General features: G+C 43.1%; 1 protein-coding gene across 1 annotated transcript; it reads left to right on the plus strand.

The window, feature by feature from the left end:
• Positions 1 to 903: 903 nt before the first annotated feature.
• Positions 904 to 15323, plus strand: FAM199X (family with sequence similarity 199, X-linked). The gene is made up of 6 exons (XM_089684923.1): positions 904 to 1285; positions 3711 to 3930; positions 6217 to 6366; positions 7184 to 7345; positions 11482 to 11742; positions 14184 to 15323. Exons 1-6 carry the CDS (start codon positions 1119 to 1121, stop codon positions 14352 to 14354), a joined length of 1131 nt encoding a protein of 376 aa, XP_089541049.1. The 5' UTR covers positions 904 to 1118; the 3' UTR covers positions 14355 to 15323.
• The last annotated feature ends 7638 nt before the right edge of the window (positions 15324 to 22961 follow it).

Genomic DNA, 22961 nt, shown 5'->3' on the forward strand with positions numbered 1-22961 from the left:
CCCTAGTATGTGTATGTATGAATGTAAGTTAGGGACCTTAGATTGTACACCCCTTGAGGGTTAGGGACTGATGTGACTGTAATATATATATGCAAATTATGGCACTATATAAGTACCTATAATGAATATATTGTATTTATCTATGATGTGAATGCACTGTATGTGTAAAGCACAACATCTATATAAGTACCTGAAATATAGAAATCTTTTTTTTACTCTAAAGTTTGATTGATTTTATATCATTGAACTATCACCCTCCCAGATCTATCCTCAGATTCTGTGGCCCCTCTGAGCTCCATAACTGTTGCATGATCAGCTGTGGCTATAGATCAGCCCTTGTGCCTCTGGATTTGTGGACAGGTGCTCTTATCTGACATGGAGCACATTCAGGATTATTGGATGTTGGAATCCTGCTGGATATTGGCCCAGTCCCTGTACTTGGCTGTGTGCAGAACATTCCTAGCACCGAGCAGACACTATTCCCGGTTGTCTGTCTGTGCAGTGACTCTCCCGGCCTGTAGGTGGCGCCGGTCCCGGACCATTCCCAGCACTGAGCGGACACTATTCCCTCCTGTGTCTCTCCGTACAGTGATTCTCCCGGCCTGTAGGTGGCGCCGGTCCCTGAACATTCCCAGCACAGAGCAGACACTATTCCTGGTCGTCTGTCCGTGCAGTGACTCTTCCGGCCTACAGGTGGTGCCAGTCCCTGAACATTCCCAGCACTGAGCAGACACTATTCCCGGGTCCCTGAACATTCCCAGCACCGAGCGGACACTATTCCCCGTGTCACTCCGTGCAGTGACTCTCCCGGCCTGTAGGTGGCGCCGGTCCCTGAACATTCCCAGCACCGAGCAGACACTATTCATCCTGTGTCTCTCCGTGCAGTGACTCTTCCGGCCTGTAGGTGGCGCCGGTCGACGCACACACACCGGAAGCAGGGCCGGCCTATCTCTGCTATTCCCGGGAAAAGCTGCGACATCTGGTTGGTCTCGAGGAGGGATTGCTGAGCCGGTGAGCGGCGTTCGCCCGGGCCGATCCATCGCTGAGCGAAGGGAAGGCTTCCGGGGATGGATGAGCGGCCGCTGTGAGCCGTAGCGAGGATCCCGGAGCCGTACACCATGTCTGAGGGCCTCTATGAGAAGTTCTTGGCCCCCGACGAGCCCTTCCCCCTCCTCTCCCAGAGAGGCAGCATCAGTGAGGAGGGATGTCTGGATGTCAGTGACTTCGGCTGTCAGCTGTCCTCCTGTCACCGCACCGACCCCCTCCACCGATTCCACTCCAACAGGTGGGTGTACAGCAGGCCAGACACTCAGGATTACCCCTTTCAGCACCAGGGCTTTCCTGATGTACATGGCAGTCAGCAGATGCAGGGCTATCCTGATGTACATGGCAGTCAGCAGACGCGGGGCTATCCTGATGTACATGGCAGTCAGCAGACGCGGGGCTATCCTGATGTACATGGCAGTCAGCAGACGCGGGGCTATCCTGATGTACATGGCAGTCAGCAGACGCGGGGCTATCCTGATGTACATGGCAGTCAGCAGACGCGGGGCTATCCTGATGTACGTGGCAGTCAGCAGACGCGGGGCTATCCTGATGTACGTGGCAGTCAGCAGACGCGGGGCTATCCTGATGTACGTGGCAGTCATCAGACAGGGCTATCCTGATGTACGTGGCAGTCATCAGACAGGGCTATCCTGATGTACGTGGCAGTCATCAGACAGGGCTATCCTGATGTACGTGGCAGTCATCAGACAGGGCTATCCTGATGTACGTGGCAGTCATCAGACAGGGCTATCCTGATGTACGTGGCAGTCATCAGACAGGGCTATCCTGATGTACGTGGCAGTCATCAGACAGGGCTATCCTGATGTACGTGGCAGTCATCAGACAGGGCTATCCTGATGTACGTGGCAGTCATCAGACAGGGCTATCCTGATGTACGTGGCAGTCATCAGACAGGGCTATCCTGATGTACGTGGCAGTCATCAGACAGGGCTATCCTGATGTACGTGGCAGTCATCAGACAGGGCTATCCTGATGTACGTGGCAGTCATCAGACAGGGCTATCCTGATGTACGTGGCAGTCATCAGACAGGGCTATCCTGATGTACGTGGCAGTCATCAGACAGGGCTATCCTGATGTACGTGGCAGTCATCAGACAGGGCTAGCCTGATGTACGTGGCAGTCATCACACAGGGCTATCCTGATGTACGTGGCAGTTATCACACAGGGCTATCCTGATGTACGTGGCAGTCAGCAGACGCGGGGCTATCCTGATGTACGTGGCAGTCATCAGACGCGGGGCTATCCTGATGTACGTGGCAGTCAGCAGACGCGGGGCTATCCTGATGTACGTGGCAGTCATCACGCGGGGCTATCCTGATGTACGTGGCAGTCATCACACAGGGCTATCCTGATGTACGTGGCAGTCATCACACAGGGCTATCCTGATGTACGTGGCAGTCATCACACAGGGCTATCCTGATGTACGTGGCAGTCATCACACAGGGCTATCCTGATGTACGTGGCAGTCATCAGACGCGGGGCTACCCTGATGTACGTGGCAGTCATCACACAGGGCTACCCTGATGTACGTGGCAGTCATCACACAGGGCTACCCTGATGTACGTGGCAGTCATCAGACGCAGGGCTATCCTGACATACATGGCAGACCTCACACAGGGCTACACGTGGTCCCCCTTCCCATACACAGCACATGGTGTCTCAGCACTGTGTAAGAGGAAGGAGCGGTGAGGGAGCACTGACTGGCAAGGTTAGTATAGCTGGGTCGGGGGGCTCTTTTTCAGAGACAATGTCCATTTACCACTTGTCAGGATGGTAGTTGCACTGTAATGGATTTTTTTCCTTCTGGGGGGGGGATACGCATGCATTTCAAGACTTATCCGTCTTCAGTAATCAATTCCTGTCATGTTAGAATACATTCTGAAGAAACCTTTTCTCTTTTACAAGCAGACCTTGGGCTGAAGGCAAGCTGCTTTGCTTAATGTGAAGTGATGTCATGAGTCTGCTGCAGGCAGATGGAAGCATTACTTCAATCTCTTCTCTCTCTCAGTGATCAGACTGCAGATTTGTAGGACGTTAAAAACAGAGGCTGTAGCCCAGAGGACAGATCTGTTAGACATTTGTGAACACAGCTGACAACTGCACAGGCACCAGGACCATATGATTGTGTCATCTCTGAGCCAGCATGTCTGTTCAGTAAGTAGATGTTAACCCCCCCCCCTCCCGGATAGTGCCTCAACAAAGATAGCCCCATCCTCCTGGAGAGAAGCACAGATGCCGGCATTGTCAGTGGAAGGAGTGTGTTCTCTTGGCGATAGAAATATATCCCTGTTACATGTTACTTACCATCCATGACAGATCTAGATGTGATGCTAGGTGTTCTGTAAAGGGATTATGTCTTGATACCCATGGGCCTGTCATTGCTGACCTTCTTCTGAAAATGCTGGTTGCCAGGCTATTGTGCCGACCCTCTGGCTTTCCTTTCTGAGCCCTGACCTGGGATACGTTTTCAGATCGGTAAATGACAGGCATGATACTGGCCAACTAGTATTTGCAGAATGAAAATCGTCAATGAAGATGGATCCCAGGTGGACAGTGAGATACTGGGATATGTGAGTCAATATTTCTGTTATCCTGTGAAGGCATTTCGAAGAATTCATTACTTTCCTATTGTAATTTGCAGGTGGAATCTGACGTCTTGTGGAACTAGTGTGGCAAGTTCTGAATGTAGCGAGGAATTATTTTCCTCGGTCTCAGTTGGGGATCAGGATGATTGCTATTCCCTTCTGGATGACCAAGACTTCACCTCCTTTGATCTTTTTCCGGAGGGCAGTGTGTGCAGTGATGTCTCATCCTCCATCAGTACTTATTGGGACTGGTCTGACAGCGAGTTTGAATGGCAGGTAATTTGCAGACCGAAATTTTACAAGTCAAACCCGCCTCGATCTCCTGCTCATTTTCACAAGTTTCAGAGAGAATTGATCTTCTGCACAAAAAGCTGAGATTTATTCTGGAAGTCACCAGGAATGGCTATCATTGTGTGTGCCATGCTGCAAACGTGCACAGCAGGAATTGGGATTAAAAGCAGTGATTTGGAAAAGAAAGCACCTCTGTACTCTTAAAATCCATGGTGATCTATAATGCATACATTGACCAGATATATCATTGTTGCTGTGAGACACGTCTCTTCCCATACACTTCATCTTCCTCTTTACTACAAAGTGTGATGTCCTCACCGACTAATGTGTTGGGAAAGGGGAGAAGAAGAGGTGGATCACTGTGTATGATTTATTGGTGGCTCTGGACCTTGGAAATGCACTGCATATATCTTCTTTGCTTGCACTGTGATTGAAAGTGGAAATTCAGTCAAAGGCTAAGTCAAAACCTACTCCCACCCTCATTCTAAGCCTAGTCTATCTAACCCTGTGAAGAGGGGATATGTGAACTTACCTATTCTAATGCCTCTCCAGTCCCATGATCAGCTGTCAGTGGCAGCTTCATTGTAGAGGAGGGACAGCCGACAACGGATGCTCCATAGTACCTATGGGTGACGTCATCTCCCAGGCATTTGTAGCTGTTGTCAGCAATCTCTCCTCTACACAGAAGCCACCATGTGACCAGAGCGGCTTCAGAATAGGTAAGTATACAGATCTTTCTGTTCAGGATTAGATAGAACAAGCTTAGAATGGGGGTGGGAGTAGGTGTAACCTTAGATTTTAATTGAACTTCCACTTTAATAGCCTTATTGAACCCTCAAAACGTTTTAAAACCTTTTTAAGGATAAGTTTCATCTTTAGTAACATGTTATATCCGTGTTCAGGGTGTAAAATGTAACTAATGCAGCAACCCACCACCCCCCCCGATTCCCCCCACTGTGACAGTAGGCCTGGGGCACCGTCAATTTGAGCACAGTCACGTTTTAAAGACCGCATGTCTGCGAGGCTCCACCCACACAGTCGTGTCATTCATTTGCACAGATCTGTGAATGAATGAACTACAAGTTTTGTCTGCTACTGCAGTAAATGGCTTGTAGTTCTCAATGTACTACCAGGGTGCTCATCAGTGCAGTCATAGTTCACTGACCCTTCCTGTGGCTGATTAACTGTCTGCCCATATGGTGGAATGGGCAGAGAGCTGTTAGGAGTGTCTTCAGGAGCCTGACATTGCACCCACAATTTACTAATCGAGGCTGCAATGCTTTGCAGGCTCCACAGTAGAAAAATAATAAATAGAACTGAAAAGAATAGGCGCTGTGGAAAAGGCTCTCAGTCAAGCACCTTAATGAAGGTGCATCTTTATTGGGTGAGACAAAGTAGCAAATATAATAAAATTTGACCAGCCTGAAGTGAACAGTGTGACTCCAACGGATGGCCCATCCGCTCTGGAGGGAGCTGAGATCGGAGAATGCTCCTGTCGACTTCAAATTACGTGTCAGCGCCCCGGCATCCCGGGTCGGCTTCAGCTGGGAGCGTATGTAGGGTTACCAAGACTTGGTAACCCTACATACACTCCCAGCTGAAGCCGACCATGTAGGGTTACCAAGTCTTGGTAACCCTACATACGCTCCCAGCTGAAGCCGACGCCAGACACTGCCTTTGCTTGCCGTGATGACACCACCTTGGACGCCGGTACGCTGACATCACGTGATTTGAAGCCAACAGGAGTGTTCTCCGATCTCAGCTCCCTCCACAGTGGACGTGCCGTCCATTGGAGTCACAATGTTCACTTCAGGCTGGTCAAATTTTATCATATTTGCTACTTTGTCTCACCCAGTAAAAGGTGCTTGACTGAGAGCATTTTCCACAGCGCTTATGCTTTTCAGTTCTCTTCATCATACAAATGATTAACAAGGCAGCAGTGGTGAGCTCATGATTAACTGTTCACATGTTTCCACCTGGAGTGGCCTCTCTGCGCTCATTTGTATGAGTTTCCCGAAAAATAATAAATGTAGCTTTTTTTTATGCATTCAAAATCATGTGTTTTTATTATGGTGAACATAGCCTTTAAACTAAACAATTAGTAAGACATCCCCTCACTCTGAGGATAATAAACACCATAAAGTGCCACCAGGACCTTTTTGTTTAGTGTCCCTTTCCTTCCTTTCTTGCCCTTTGGGGTATAGAGAAATACACTGACTTGAGTATCTTTAGACTACAGAGAGTAAAGCTTACCATCTTCTTTCTCTTTAGTTACCTGGAAGTGACATAGCAAGTGGCAGTGATGTGCTATCAGATGTGATACCCAGCATTCCCAGCTCTCCCTGCCTCCCCTCCAAGAAAAAGAACAAACACAGAAATCTGGACGAGCTACCTTGGAGTGCTATGACAAATGATGAACAGGTAATGCCAAGAACATACTGCATGTATTTTGTTTTCATCTATGGTTTAGAAACTTGTTTAGTGCTCTCAAGATTGGAGTATTAACTGAGAAAACTGTTTCTCTAGACCAGGGCTCGACAAATTCCAGGTACTGTTTCGTCATGAAACTGCATCCCAGCACCTGGGCCCCCCCGCCAGCCTACAATACTACGCTCCCCCACTCTGTGTCTTCTGTCAGCCTCTCTTCCCTGCCCCACAAAGTGGAGCCCAGCACAGTCTCCCGGGACCCCCAGAGCCCCCCCCCACCCCCATATCCCTCCTCTTTTATAGCGTCCAGGCGGAGCCCCCTGATGCACTCCTATCCGTGCAAAGAACCCCTCCAAACTCCCTACACAGCCCAAGAGCCACGACCCCCCCGGAAAACATTTCAAGCCCGCCTCCCACCAGTACTCAGAGGGCAGCAGGACGCAGCACCACATATGGTGTAATTGTTGCCTGTGATCCCATTGGAAGGAGTCCCTCTCACTTCTGTTTTGATACCTGTCAGGAAATGGGGAGATTTCCCTTCACTTTCTGGTCACCTATGTCTGACACCCAACAAATAAGGAATGAGGAGAAAGCCCCCAAATGGAGATGGCAATAAAAGAATTGACAAAGGCCAGAAAAAGAAAAAAATAGTTTTGTAGGAGTCAGGCTTTGAGTAACCCTGAGCTATTATTTAAGGCAGAATTTCGAGATTCTTGCATAAGCCCAGTAAGTTTTGTGAGTACTAATTAATTGAAACGTGTCAATATTGTGTTTTTTTTTTTTTCTAATTTTTGATACTTGATTTTCCTAGGTTGAATACATTGAATATCTCAGTCGAAAGGTCAGCACGGAGATGGGTCTACGAGAACAGCTTGACATTATAAAGATAATTGATCCTACAGCGCAGATCTCCCCTACAGACAGCGAGTTTATCATCGAACTGAACTGCCTGACTGACGAAAAACTGAAACAGGTTTGTTTGTCATCTCCTTATATAGAGAAACAAAAACTATGAAATGAAGATTACACCAAAAACTTGTGCTGGGCCTGCCTGTAATGTTTGCTTTGGGCACTGGATCCTGTGTTAGGCATTCACCTTGGCATGTTGTTGCAACAAGTGTGTTACTCTCTGTTATACAAATCTGTAATGCCTTCAGTGCTGAAAGTATTTACATTTAAATTTAGATTTGGCTGTCCGAGCTTTGTCTCGAGATGGTGACGTAGTTGCCACAAGCCTGCTGGCTGATGTACTTTTGCCCACCATATCAACTGAAAATGTACACACCATGTTTGCTGCACTTCTTGCCACCTGCTGCTGCAGAGACACAGCCAAGGAACATGGTCAGCGCCTGTGCTATACCAGCTCCTGCGTTCCTGAAATGCGAAACCCCATTTCCTCCGCATTCATTCAATGAGTACAGAGGACAGTTAACATGCATTGTGCGAATGACCTACAGATATCTTGTAACACTGTTCAGGGTGATCGCTATTCTCTTGTCCTGGAGCAATGCCCTGCTATGACAGCACTCCCCTTCTTTGACTCTAGCTTCCTCCTAAACTCGCATGTTAGGCCTATCTGACAAAAGCAGAATTTTCTGCCACAATATGAGTTCTTTCCACATTCTTGGCACCTTGCCAACCGTTCAGAGTGTGAAATGGAAGAGAGTGAAGGGGACTCAAAGATTGTACTGGAAGCTGCAGAGGATTTTTCAACCATTAAGAGATGCAAGCTATGGCTGCTCAGCAGTTGCTGTCCACTGTAGAACACCCCCACTGACAGTATGAACTAGATTTTACCGAGCATCACTCGACTTTCAACATCTCAAACAAGTCCCTATGAGCACTAAGAAGTTGGAAAATCCTATTCGGTTTTCTATGCATGCACAAATTGAATGTACGTTTTATGAGAATTGGCATATGCCTGAAAGGATATTCACGTCTTTTTAGCTTTTTTGTTAAAATTTGTAACATGGAAAAGGAATTTTAAAAGAAATGTGCTGTCTCCACGCTCCCCCCCCCCCCCCCCCAAAAAAAAAAAATCCCAATCATACATTACAGTGCACATGCTTATTTACCACTTCCTGTCCGGCCCATGTGCATAAACGGCTAGATGGGAGCACTTTAGACATTTAATGTCTGTGTGTGCTCCCTGGGATCGCACGTCACCGCAATCCGGTGCCTGCTGTGTCAGGAGGTCCCGATTCATGTGATCCCAGATTGGCCAGTCAGTGATCATATGAATAGTAGTAAACAAGATGTCACTTCCTGACATCATTGCTTACTACTTGTGAAATCTATGAATGATCACAGAGGTCACATGGTACAAGGCTATTCACAACAGCCTTGTACCATGTGACAAGCTGTGACCAATCACAGCTCTCACAGTATTTCTCAATGGCTGCAAAAATGCAGCCAGAGAGGAGAAATTATTGCTTTTACAGCCTTTATGGGTATAAAGGCAATCGGTGTAAAAAAAAATCAAAAAAATCTTGATGTTAAAAAAAAAAAAACATAAAATAATATAAAAATCAAAAATTATCATTTCTAAAAAAAAAATTTTGTTATAAAATAATTTGGGAAATTAGGTTTTTTTTACTAAAAAGATAGCTGAATACATTTTGGCCAAGATTTATGAATAAAGAATTTTTATTTGCAACATTTTACAAGAAAAACACTTTTTTTTTTTTTTTTTCAAAATGTTTGGACTTTTTCATTTATATAGCAAAAAAATAAAAACCCCAGTGGTGAATAAATGCCACCAAAATAAAGTTTTATCTGTATCAAAAAAATGCCAAAAGATTCATACGGGTACAGTGTTGCATGACCGCGCAATTGTCATTCAAAGTGTGATAGCACTGAAAGCTGACAATTGGCCTGGACAGGAAGGGGGTGAAAGTGTCCGGACTTAAGTGGTTAAGTAATTTACAGCTGGATTATATGCAACTGCCTTCGGGTGACTGGACACTGTCAAAAAACAGAGGATGCAGGGACCTCCCCTCTGTATAACCCCTCCCACTCCCAGTTAGCTATAGGTTTGCTAATGTTACTAGGTGATGGAAGTTTTTTCTCTAGTGTGAGAAGCTTACCTTCTTTCTCAGAGTTTTTTTTTTTTGTCTTTCCCACTCTGATTTTTTCTGAAATAATTTTTTTCAAGGTACTTCTTTCATCACATAGCTACATCCCCTTGGCACATAGTATAGTATATAAAGTTGGTACGTTTTCTTCAGTTGCAGAAAATGGAAAGTAGATTACAAGTGTGGAGTCTATTTTATCTCGTTTGTCTGCCGTTTCTAGTTTTGTGCAATGGCTAGAGTTAATGGAACAGGAAAGATAGCTGAAAAAGAATGAAGACTTGGTGAAATTGCAATAATGTTTTAAAAGACTGATTAAATATTGACTGGTGCCCTTATTCTGTTTTCTTTTATTATGCTGTAACTACATTTTTATGTAAAACCTTATTTTCAAGAAATTTTAAATTGTATTCTGTCCAGGGCGGTGCATGTGTTCCTCTAAGGATGTGTATACATCAGCGTAAAGCTGCTGAGTATTTCATGCTGTCCCTGATTTTTACAGGCTGCTGGTAGTGGGCTCTAAGCTGCACCTTTTGACCCTGACAGAGAATTATGCCCTAATATTTGCTGCATAGACCTTATCAGGGGCGGACTGACAACTCATGGGGCCCCCAGGCAATAGGGGATCATGGGGCCCCTGTGTCCTTGCCCAAACTCAAAAAAGCCTATGAAAAAGGTACCAGGGGCATCTCATGGGGCCCCCTACTGACCCCGGGCCCTCGTGAAGTGCCCGAATTTCCAAATGGTCAGTCCGCCCCTGGACCGTATGTGCTCATGTGCATGTACCGTAAATGTTTGTGGAATGGCTGCAAGCAACTGTACTTAATGTTCGCCAAATCAATCCTGTACATCTTCATATACACTCACCGGCCATTTTATTTGGTACACCTGTTCAATTGCTTGGTAACAAATTGCTAATCAGCCAATTACATAGGAGCAATTTAGTGCATTTAGGCATCTAGATGTGATGCAGACAATTTGCTGGAGTACAAACCGGGCATCAGAATGGGGAAGAAAGGGGATTTAAGTGACTTTGAAGGTAGCATGGTTGTTGGTGCCAGACGGGCTATCTGGGATTTTCTTGCACAACCATTTCTAGGTTTTGCAGAGATTGGTCTGAAAAAGAGAAAATATCCAGTGAGTGGCAGTTGTGTGGAGAAAAAAAATGCCTTGTTGATGTCAGAGGAGAATGGGCAAGATGGTTGCTGCAACATTCAGTAGGTAGGGTCAGAATTTGGCATAAACCACATGAAAGCATGGATCCATCCTGCGTTATATAAACGGTTCAGGCTGGTGGTGGTGTAATGGTGTGGGGGAGATTTTCTTGGCACTAGCAAAGTGTACCTAATAAGGTGGCCAGTGAGTGTTAAGGCAGAAATGGAACATATGCTGTGAATCATTAGATCTGTTTTAAATTGATAGGTCTGCCCTTGTAGTAGTGCAAAGCGAAATAAAAACGAGAAGCGCACAAACCTTGCGCATTACCTCAGTAAACAGAAATTTATTAAAAAGAAAGGTACTCACAAACAGCGAATAAAATCAGGCATGTAAGTCCTCACAGGGACTTCAGAGATAGAGGGCCAGCGCGAGTCCCATCGTGGGGGTAAGCACTCAGTTCAGCTGATGCGTTTCGAAGGCCAGACCTTCTTCATCAGAGCAGCTGCTGTGGACTCGCGCTGGCCCTCTATCTCTGAAGTCCCTGTGAGGACTTACATGCCTGATTTTATTCGCTGTTTGTGAGTACCTTTCTTTTTAATAAATTTCTGTTTACTGAGGTAATGCGCAAGGTTTGTGCGCTTCTCGTTTTTATTTCGCTTTGCAGTGTTGGTCGGGTTTCCCCAGCCTTGTTTGGAGCTGCACAACCTTTGAAGCACTGGTGGCCGCTGTTTTTTTAGTTCTGGTTCCATCTATTTGCCACCTGCCTGGGTCCTAGAGCGCAGAAGAATTCGTGTTCTGCCCTTGTAGTAGATCAGATTTAAGCCTGTATGCTTCCCTCTCCCATTTGCATGACAAGTGTGGTTTTTATTCATGTTCTCAGGTCAGGAGCTATATCAAGGAGCATAGTCCTCGACAGCGATCCGCACGAGAGAACTGGAAAAGAACAAGTTACAGTACAGCCAGCACAAGTGGTGTGAGTGGAGCCAGCGTGAGTAGCAGTAGTGCCAGTATGGTCAGCACAGCCAGCAGCACTGGTTCTAGTGGGGGTCACTCAGCTTCTAACTCAAGTGCCAACATGAGTCGAACGCACAGTGACAGCAATTTATCTGCCAGCGCAGCAGAAAGAATAAGAGATTCAAAGGTAAGAATCCATCTCTAAATTCCAATATTTCCTGTAAATTATTGATGTGTATATATAAATGAGACCAACTTTAGATTTTTTTTTTTTTTACCTAGAATGGTAATAATACCATAGAATGCATGAAGGTAAAAAGCGTTGTGTGTGTAGCGGCTCCTCCAATAATTACCTGATCCAGCGATGTGCACAAGAGCTGCACCTCTCCAGGGACTCTTCCTCCTCATTGGCTGAGACAGCAGTCAGTCACAGTCAATGAGCCAATGAGGTGAGAGAGGGGCAGGGCCAAGCCAGCTTGGGTGCCCCCATAGCAAGCTGTTTGCTGTGGGGGCAATTGGCATGAGTGAGGGGCCAGGTGTGCTGGCGGGGACCTGAGAAGAGGAGGAGATAAGTGTGACATGTTTGTTATTTAAAAAGAAAATTGACTTTAATATCACTTTAACCTCTTCTAAGGGAGTAATGTGCAAACTTTGTACAATATAAGGAAATTCATGGTCATGTGTTGACCTGTTTCCATTTCTATTTGCCAGTATTTATTGCGGTCCAGTAATCCAGTACCTTTTATTAAGTAGCATTGCTTGATGGCTGGGCTGTCAGTGGAATACCACAGCTATATATGTAAATGATGTGACCAAACCGCAGCGCAAAAAATAAATAAATTGATTAAATAAACGTACAAAAAAATAAATAAATTATATTAATAAACCAAAAGTCCCAAATGAGTAGCATTTTTGTGCTCCAATCAGAAAATAGTTCTCAAAAAACTCTCCAACGTGCCCAAACCATGCGTGACTTCCAATCCTGCCTGCACTCACCAGATGCAATGGACTCTTAGCTGGTATGGCTTAAGAGTCAAACAGGCTTAAAGGTGGGGTACAACCTCCACAAATATCTCCCACTCAGGAAATCCTTGCTTGACAGTCTCCAAATGATCACTCATAGATGGATAGCAATGCAAAAGAGATAACAGAAACACCAATAGTGTAATACTGTATAAACTTTTTGATGATTAAAATTTAATGCCCGTATTGCAGTCACATTTTAAAAATATTTTTGTAGCCTTTTTTTAACATATAGACTCCTCAAGCAGATAACCGATCCCATCACATTAATCCATGGAAGCAAAAGTAGCAGATCACATCAGCATTAGAAGGTGAACTGGCAGCAGTCTATGGCAATGTGCTCTATTCTCCAAACAAATGGCTCTTGGAATGCCGTAACCAGCGTGCGTTCCACTCACCGGGTGTGACATCATGAAGCCTCCGTCATAGACAGAAATTGCGTCAATGTGTTTTGCCCCTCCAGGGCGTTATCGCTGACCTGGCGGAGGGGCGAAACTCGTTGACGCAATTTTTCTAGAGCCACCCAAATCACTTTTACCTGAAAGCCAATTACTGGCTGTAAATTAATACCAAGTTTATGGCTTCAGGAGCAGTTGTCAGCTTTTTTTTAACCTCTTGAGTACTAGGACATTTATAAACGTAGCTTGGTAGACAAGGGTTTGAACAACCCCTCCAGTTCTCGCATATCCCCAACATGTCGTGTTGCCACGGTAGGAAAGACTCTTGGTGATTTCCGACCCAGTGACATTGACTACTTTCCCTGGGTAAGATTAAGATACCCTTTAAAACATGGTTTGCTCATAGTAATGATAGACTGACAATGAGAAACAATGGTTTAAAAAGAGTTTCCCAAATGTTTTAGTACATTTTCTATTTCCAAGTTGGCTCTCGGCTTGCAGTTATATGACCATTGTTGTGTCTTCCTCCCAAAGTAGTATTCTATGTTCTGGTTTTTCGAAACAAGCTGTCAGGCTCACTTACAAAGCTTCCAAGCTGCTTTATGGGAAGCCAGGCTCTAATCTGTACATTGTCCTCCAAATGATCACAGGAGCCTGAAGAAGTGGATGTTTTAGGTATTACAAAAAAATACATACGTGGTATCGCTGCGATCATCAGGAGCTGGAGACTTTATTTTAAGTTGTTCTTTGGTGGTAGGTGGTAGTAACAAGAAACGCACAGCTAAAGTTAAAAAGGTGTGTTTTTGTTTTTGTTTTTTTTTTACTATTATGGGCCAGTTTTCCTTTGATGATAATAAAGAAAAAAATCAGTCGATATCCACTACCATTTTACCACTAAAAGAGAGCCAGTTTGTCCTGAAAAAATCAAGGTATAATTCACCTGGATACACAAAGTAGCTGCGATATATGTACGGTTTTACTAACATGTCAAAGTTGCAAAATTTTACTTGGGCATTAAGATTTGTTTTACACTTAGGCCTCAAGGGGTTATTACAAGGAGGTCTGTGTTTTTGCTTCTGTGTATGACAGCAGGTCATCATTCTTAGCTTAGTGAAAATTAATGGTAGAAAATGTTGTTTTTATATAGTGTGTTGCTATATGCTTTTCTGTATCTTAATTTACTTTGCATGTTATGTGTTTAATTTAGAAACGATCTAAGCAGAGAAAACTGCAACAGAAAGCACTGCGGAAGAGACAGCTAAAGGAGCAAAGGCAGGCTCGGAAGGAGAGACTCAGCGGCTTGTTCCTAAATGAAGAAGTGTTGTCACTTAAAGTTAATGAGGAAGATCACGAAGGAGATGTAGATGTACTCATGTGACGAGGGTGAAAATAGCAGTGTTCTTCATAAGTCTATATAAGGCCAGGGTAGTTAAATAAATAAAATATGCAAAAACAGGGTCTCCTATCACATGCTGTAGGATCTAATTTTTAGGTCTCTCAATGCGTGCTGTTGCCCGTGTTTCCTACTTGCCACCAAAGGAGATTATAGAAACTAGTTTTGATTTTGTATGAAATCTTATAGTCTAATCTGTAATCATAGATCCTCTCTCTCCTAAATGTATTAGGCCAGTCATCCGTGCCAGTGCAAGATACTCTAGGCCTCATCGTAGCGATGCTTATTAAGTATGGTAAAAAAAGATGCCCAAAAACATTAAAAAAAAAATACACATGATTTGGTGTGTGAACCATTAATTTCAATGATCTACTTAATTGGTGTAAAACCCGAAAGATTCAGTCTGCAGAATATTTTTAAAGATTAGCACATTAATGTGAAAAGAATCCTTTAAAATGAATAGCTTTTACTTGCTGTTTGTACTTGACTGTTGCAAAACACACAGGTGTGACTGGACCATTATACAAGTTACTAATTTGTAAAGCCATGTTCACACAGGCTTCAGCTTGCTCAAACAAGTTTGAAAACCAGCATACACAGAAACCACATCAAAAATTGGGAGAGAGCACATTGAAAGACCTAAATATCTTTGAATAATTGCTAGTTATTGGCTGTGTTCAGCATTGTACTAGTTATTTCTAGCAGTGCTGGTTATCACCATACCAACTAAGTCTTTGAAGTCTCTTTCTTTAACCTTTTGTAAGCATCTTTCACCACCTTGTTGAAGGTACACACACTAAACTGAGAAATATAATGAATGAACTACTGATCATTCGCTAAATGGGTCTAATGCTAAAAAGATGTCCTCTAAAAGGTGAACTTGGAAAGGTAAGTAGAAAAGGAGTGCCCAGTGTCCAATAATATGCAAGTTTGAAGGTTTATTAGAAGATGTTTATTGAGAATTGCAAAAATCACATCAAGCCAACATGTGTCAGGGGAGCAGGGACTCCCCCTTCAGAGCTGTTGCTCTATCCTAATAGATGGGAAGGATTTCCGAACAGGTATGTCAATGGCAAGCAATCAGAGGGATGACTGTCAATATGTTGGCTGTGTTTACAGAGGCAGACTACATTTTGTCAGCCACCCCTCTGCTTGCCATTGACATACCTGTTTGGGAATCCTTCCCATTTATTAGCATGCAGCAACAGCTCTGAAGAAGGGGGAGTCACTGTTCCCCCAAAATGCGCTGGCTTGAATTGCTTATTGCTTTTCTCAATAAACATTTTCTAACACACCTTCAAACTTACATCTTATTGGACACTGGGTGCTCCTTTTCTACTTACCTTTCCAAGTCTACATACAGAAGCGGCCCTAAGATCGCACCCCAAGGAAGCAGCCCCAGCCCCTAGAGGGCTCAGCACCACCACCCTCCAACTGGGCATAAACCACTGGAAGGGATTTCTTCCTACTTGCCCAAGTTATCACCCACCAACTACCAGTGACCAATCGAGTCTTTCCAGCGTGGTCTCCAGCCGTAACACGTTACCTCTAAATGTGGAGGTTTACCAATCTGGCACAGACTTAGGAAGAACACTACTTTCTTTGGGGTTTGCTAAATTCAGACAGTTTTAAGATGGAACTTTCAAACTACTTTGTAACTGTATATCTGTATATACTAAAGTCGCTGCGCTCCAGATATATTAATTAACTGTTGCTGATGGTGGGGGAGGTCTGTAGCCCTGTTACAGTATCGCTACTGATTATTTATATTTTGTTCTGTGGGAAATGTTTGGACTTTATTCATATTTGGTATTCAGAATTGTGTTTTTTTTTTTTTGTTGTTTTTTTTTCTGCCATATTTATGTTTGTTGATGGCTTTGTCAACAATCTTTCAAAAGAAACAGATTGTTAACTGAAGCGTCAGAACTTAATTCAAAGAAAGGTTGTGCTAGTTATAAAATACTTATTGAACCTGTTTCAGTGAAAAAGTTTAAAGCTGAACACTAGGTAATTTATTATTATTTTTTTTTTGTAAACTGCACAATTGAAATAAGGTACCTCTGATTAAGAGTATGTGAAGTCTGCGGCTCTGCTGTTTTCTGTAGAAATTACAGTTAATTCATTCTAGATATTACACAGTACTTTTCTGGCACTGCGACTGAAAGTTCAATATCTAATACAGTGCGTAGAAAGTGTTGTGTACGCTCCCATTCCTTTCCCTTCTTCCGTTTACAAAAACACCTTGTATTATCTTCAGACTAAAAGGCATTCTTTGAATGGACAAGGGCAGAGGAGGAGCAAGTAAATCACATGATCTCCATTCACTCAGTCACAGAACACCTTGCATTTTGTGAACCGTATTCAAGGTGTTTTGTGAATGGACAAAGGGAGAGTTGCTGACCAGTGTTGGTTAGCTGGCTGGCAAGTTGAACAGGGTAGCCCTATTTATATTTAGTATGCGATGCCCGTCCGTGTTCACTGCTGAAAAAGCCAGTTATAGACCTGGGATGGTGACCAGTATTTTGAATGTACTTTTTGAGGTTTGTGGGTGCATTGGACACCCTGGCTGCCGTTGTGCTATATGCTGGGTGTCGGTGCGCTTCTGTACCTTTTAACGAGGGGTGTGCTCCCTCAGGTCCACCTGCCCTTGGTCTATCCAATAAATGCATGTGCCTTTACTATGAGGACTCTCAAGATTTATAGTTATGACCACAGAATATCAGGGTGCCGTGATGTGGCTCTGTGGCTTACGTATGTATTTGCAAATGTGTGCTAACTAAACCCCTGTTTTTATACGCATGTTGTTAGACAGGTTCATTTGGTTTTTGATAGTTGGCTAACTGGCTGGCAGATTGAACTGGCTTTCTTATCCCCCTTTTTGATAAGTGATACCTATCCATGTTCCTTGCTGACCAATGTTGTTGGTTAGCTGTCTAGCAAGTTGAACAGGGTAGCCCTATTTATATTTCAAAGGGGGAGTTAGCAGAGGATGGATAGCACAATCCCCATACTATACAAAAGCCAATGCTATTGGCTGCAGCGCCACAATAATCACAATGTGAGTATATAAAGCAGCAGCATTGCAGACTTGGCATAATCTTCATTAGAAGAACCTTTTATTTTAATTGTGCTGTTTCCAAAAAAAAATTCTGCTTTAAAGCAAGCCTGATGCTTTCACTGGTCCTGCCTTTTCTGTGCTTCCTAGCCTATGTAAATATGGATTTTCTGAAAGTCAGTGTTTGCATAGGACTAGGCACCCTCTCCTTGTGACAGTGCTGAGCCCCCAATTACTGTATTGTGGGGGTACAGGGGGAGTGAACACACACCCTCTAGCTGGAAGTACTGGGTATGCTGAGCTTCAATGCCAGATCAGTAAAGGTGAAATGGACACCTTGTGGTACCAATGACACCGTGTCAGGCTTACTTCTTATTGATATGCATTTACTTAATAGTTGAAAAACTAGACAAACACTTTTTTTAAATTAATAAACATGTTTGAGAAATCTTTCAATACAAACATTGAATTCAATTTTTGAGCTTTACCTTTTCAGGTATGTGCTTTTTATGATACTACTTTTTAATTTTGAAAAAACTGCAAACACTCAAAAAGTCATTAAAGTACCAGAATTTGGGCACCAAATGCTGCTTGCAAATACCTTTTACGTGAACTCTATTTAGACCAGGTGACCTGAATCCTGAGTAGCTGTCAAATATTGACACTAGTTTAGTATTGTGAAGTTTGGCCTTGGCCTCCCTCCTGCATGTTCCCATTGATCCAAACAGATTAATAGCCTTACTTTTCAAAGAACCTCTGGGAGGATTGATCCAGCACCATACTCCACAAGAATGCAGTGAAAATTGCTGGCTATGGCTGTCTGGGATTTGGGGCTCTTGGTCCCCAAGAGAATGCATTAGGCCTGGTTCATATTTGTGCATTTGCAGAAACGCACTATAGTCCATTCAACCTGGCTTCCTATGGGTCACATTTACATCTCTGCATTTTCTGCTGGTGCGTTTTTGGAAAGGGCGTGGGCCTTTTTTTTTCCTGCAGCAGGTTGCATATTTGGTTCTATAGATGTCAATGGAAATGCATCAAAAACGCAGTGCTTGCATGTTTGATGCATTTCTGCAGGGTTCTCAACAGACACATCCCATAAATGCAAAATTAATAAAAAATGCGTGTGGAAAAAAAACAAAATGCACTAGAAAAATGCATCATCCACAACCTGCATTCGTGTGAAGCAGGCCTAATGTGCAGGCATCTTGTGCCTGCATTTTAGTACCAGAACCCTTTTTGTTTTGTTTTTGTTTTAACCCCTAATGCTTGTGACATTTTCTGTGTATCACAGCTGGTGTAGGAATGGTTGTTCTGCGGTATCTAACTTTTAAAGTGGTTGTAAAGGCTGAAGGTTTTCACCTTCATGCGTTCTATGCATGAAAGTAGAAAACCTTCAGTGTGCAGGTCCCTGAGCTCCCCTATACTCGAGCCTGATCCCAATCCAGCAATGTGCACAAGAGCAGAAGCTCTCCCAGGCCTCTCGCTCCTTATGGGCTGAGACAGAGTAGTAGGAGCTATTGCAGGGGCAGCGCTGAGCCATGCACTGTATGTCTCAGAGTGCCCCCTAAGCAAGCAGCTTGCTCTTGGGACACTCAGCAGGGGGGAGAGGCCAGGAGCAGAAGGACCTGAGAACAGAAGGATCAGGGCTGCTCTGTGCAAAACCATTACACAGAACAGGTAAGTATGACATGGTTTCTTTTTTTTTTTTTGTTGGTTGTTTGTTTTTTTAATCTTTACAATCACTTTAAATTTTGAAAAACTGCTGAGTAAACGTCAAAGAGTTTTGTATTGCTCTACATGAAAAAACTCCAATTCTAAGATTGCAGTAAGTAAAAAAACAAAAACAAAAAACGGCCCTTGGGTGTGTGGTGGTGGGTATAAAATATGATTTATAGACATTTTGCAGTCTTAGGTGTCACTCATGATTGCACATTATTTTGTAGAAAATTCCACTTACATGCAACTATCACCTCTAACAATTTGGTCAATCAGAGTATGCGTTGCCCTTATTCCATGTTATATATTTTCATAATTCTTGCACAACCTTTTCTGATTTTTAGCAATATGTGCAAGCAACAAATATTTCCGATTTTTACTTTAGATAACAAATCTTACTTAGTCAAAGGTTCTGCTTTGTGCTTTTACTGTGGTATGGAATTTTACATACTGTATATTATATATGCTTCATTTGTTCAATACTTTATCTTTACTATTTATAAAGGTGAGCATGTCCACAGACATCTGATTCCTTCTGAAAAATTTATTGTATCCAGACACCTTCTTTTATATTCCATCGACATTGTTGATTTAAGAAATCCTGATAAAGTTTATAGTTGATTAAGGTGGTTGTAAACCCAATGTCTAACAGATCTCAAACACACCTCTTCTTACAGTTTGTAGAATGAACATGACAATCGTATTGTTCTTCAGTTTTTTCATGTCTGCTGAATATCTCCCGCTCTGTGGGGTGTGTGCACTGCCTGGATCTCGGGGGAAGTCATGATGTCACTGGACTCCCCTCCCAGCTGTACACCCCCTGGCATTCTCCCTAGTGCTGCAAAGCACCGCCCACATTGGCTGCTCACTTTCAATGCCCGCCAAGTCTGTTGGATGGTAGTGCTGCAGGTCCAGCAGAGAGCAAGTGACAGTGCGGGCTCCCTGCTCAGGCTGCAGCTGCGGGAGACACGCCTCCTTCACTCCTGATTAAGTCTGTCATTCAAGGGAGAGGGGGCGTGGCAACACCTTTTTTTATTCAGGTGTCAGAATTTTTTATTGTCGAAGAGCGAAGAGGATTGCAGATGACAGGATGCTCTTTTCCTGGCCAAACTAAGGTTATAACTTAAATAAAGGAATGCGCTAAAACCACAAACTATTCTTAATTTAGTGTAGAAACATTAGTGCAAAAGATATATATATCTATTCTCAATTAATATCAAAAAATATCAAAATTATGTGCAAAACTATTTTTTAGTGCATAAGTAATTTAAATAATGAAATTTTTTTTTATATTCCCAAATTTAATTATTTAAATTACTTATGCACTAAAAAATATATTTTTTTTTATATTCACAAATTTAATTATTTAAATTACTTATGCACTAAAAAATAGTTTTGCACATAATTTTGATATTTTTTGATATTAATTGAGAATAGATATATATATCTTTTGCACTAATGTTTCTACACTAAATTAGGAATAGTTTGTGGTTTTAGCGCATTCCTTTATTTAAGTTATAGCACTAAGAAATTTATTTGGTTTCTTTGAGGTGGAATTGCTGCTTTAAAGTATTAAGGGTGTGGCGCTTTTATTACACTTGTGACAAACTAAGGTTAATAGAGTCCTGCTGCACTGCTGAGTTAGATGCAATGTTCAGTGTTTAATTTTGATTTTTTTTTGGGGGGGGGGGGGGGGGGGTTTACAACCACTTTAAGTAGAAGATGGCAGGTAACTGCTCTTCAGAAATGTCTGACTTGTAGATATTGTCAATCCTGTAAATACACAATAAATTGCATGTACAAAAGTTCTTTGCAGATGTTTTAAAGAAAAGTCCTTATAAATAATGACCACTCCTTGCCCTGATTATCTGCTCATGGGCATTGATAACCCGTCTGTGGCTATTGCAGGTCTGTAAATGGGTATCTCTGCTTTCTGTGATGAATGGTTATGTGACAATACCAGGAAACAAGATGTTACCAGAACAAAGAACAGTGTGTACTCTGCCCGTCATCTTATTCTTGGATGTGTTAAGTGCTAGCTGAGCACAGAGACCACTGATCCCCCTTTACCAGAGGGTGACTAACCCAGACCTGTGATCTTCATGTGAAGAAGTCTTATGGTTCTTGATTGCTGTTACATGACAACTGCAAAACTTGAAACTGACTTGTATAATTCAATCAGTCAAAGCAGCCTCGGCTTATTGCTGAGATGTTTTTCTTACTTGTACAGTATGTATATGTACGCTGAGCTAGAAATTTTTGTTGTGACTTTTGTGTCAATTTTCCTTGTAAAGTGATTGGTCATTTTATGAAAAAAGGTGCATTCTATTCTGTGGAATAAAATGGATTCATCCTTGCCATGTGTGCCTTGTAGTCTTGTAATTGATACATGCATATTATCACACCTCAAGACCACAAATATCAGGTTAATTCTTACTGCGTACAGCACTGGTCACTAGGTTTTCACATAAAGGAAGCAATGCAAAGAGAACAGGATGGCTTTTAACACAAGTACATAGCACAAAAGGCACCTATCAGGAATATGAAATGTTGGGGTAACAAACATGTAAATTGCCTCTAAAGCATGGGTGTCAAACTGGCGGCGCTCCAGCTGTTGGCAAACTACAAGTCCCATGAGATTGCAAGATTGACAGTTACAAGCATGACCCCCAAAGATAGAGGCATGATGGGACTTGTAGTTTCACAACAGCTGGAGGGCCGCCAGTTTGACACCCCTGCTCTAAAGGGATGCAGACTCTGCAGCTTTTCTCATCAGACCACAGAGTACATCAGGTGATTATAATGAACCAGACCCTCCCATTTAGAATCAGTCTGCACAGGACTGCTATTTAACCTCTTCCGCGCTGCCCTATAGCAGAAATACTGCTACAGGGCTACACTGGTGTACAAAATCACGTGTGTGTATATATGTGATTTTGCAGTTCTGGGTAGGGGGCACCCTACCTGCGCCGCCATTCACAGTATCAGCTGTCAATCAGTGATTCCCCACTGTAACCCAGCAATCTCCGAGTATTACCAACTGGGGAGACACCTGTGTGTAAAGAACACAGATCTTTCCCTGTTCAGTTCCTGCACACTGCTTTGCATGGCTCTGCATAGCAGAGCCATACAAAGCAGTGTGCTTACAATGTAAAGCACACAGTTAACCCTTTGATCGCCCCACATGTTAACCCCTTCCTGCCCAGTGCCATTAGTACAGTACCTGTATTGGTGTCAGTAGGGATGTTAGTGACACCAAGTCAGTTCCCCACAGTGTCAGAATGCCCGCTGAAGTCCCGCTATAAGTCGCTGATCGGCGCCATTACTAGTAAAAAAAATTATTTGTACCCGTATTGGGATTTATTTTCAGCAAAGACACCTAGAAGAATACATTTTGGCGTAAATTTATAAAAAAAATTTTTACTGGACATATTTAATAGCAAAAAGTCAAAAATAGTTTTTTCTTTTCAAAATTGATGGTATTTTGTTGTTTATAGCGCAAAAAGTAAACGCAGAGGCGATCAGATATCACCAAAAGAAAGCTAATTTGTGGGGAAAAAAAGGACAAATTTCATTTTGGTGGAGTGTTGCATGACCGTGCAATTGTCATTTAAAATAATGCAGTGCAATATCGCAAAAAATGGCATGGTCAGGAAGGGGGGTAATCCTCTGGAGGGCAAGTGGTTAAAGTGATTGTAAACCCTAACATATACCCAGTGAGGTGTCTGATACAAATCCTACCTAAGTTGTACCTGTTTATCTGCCGCAGTCTTTCCCCTACATCTCTGGATTGAAGGTGAGAATTGAAGGAAAAGCTG

Source organism: Staurois parvus, unplaced genomic scaffold (assembly GCF_062004578.1).
Source record: "Staurois parvus isolate SC_StPar_1 unplaced genomic scaffold, SC_StPar_1.0 ptg000361l, whole genome shotgun sequence".
Lineage (NCBI taxonomy): Eukaryota > Metazoa > Chordata > Amphibia > Anura > Ranidae > Staurois > Staurois parvus.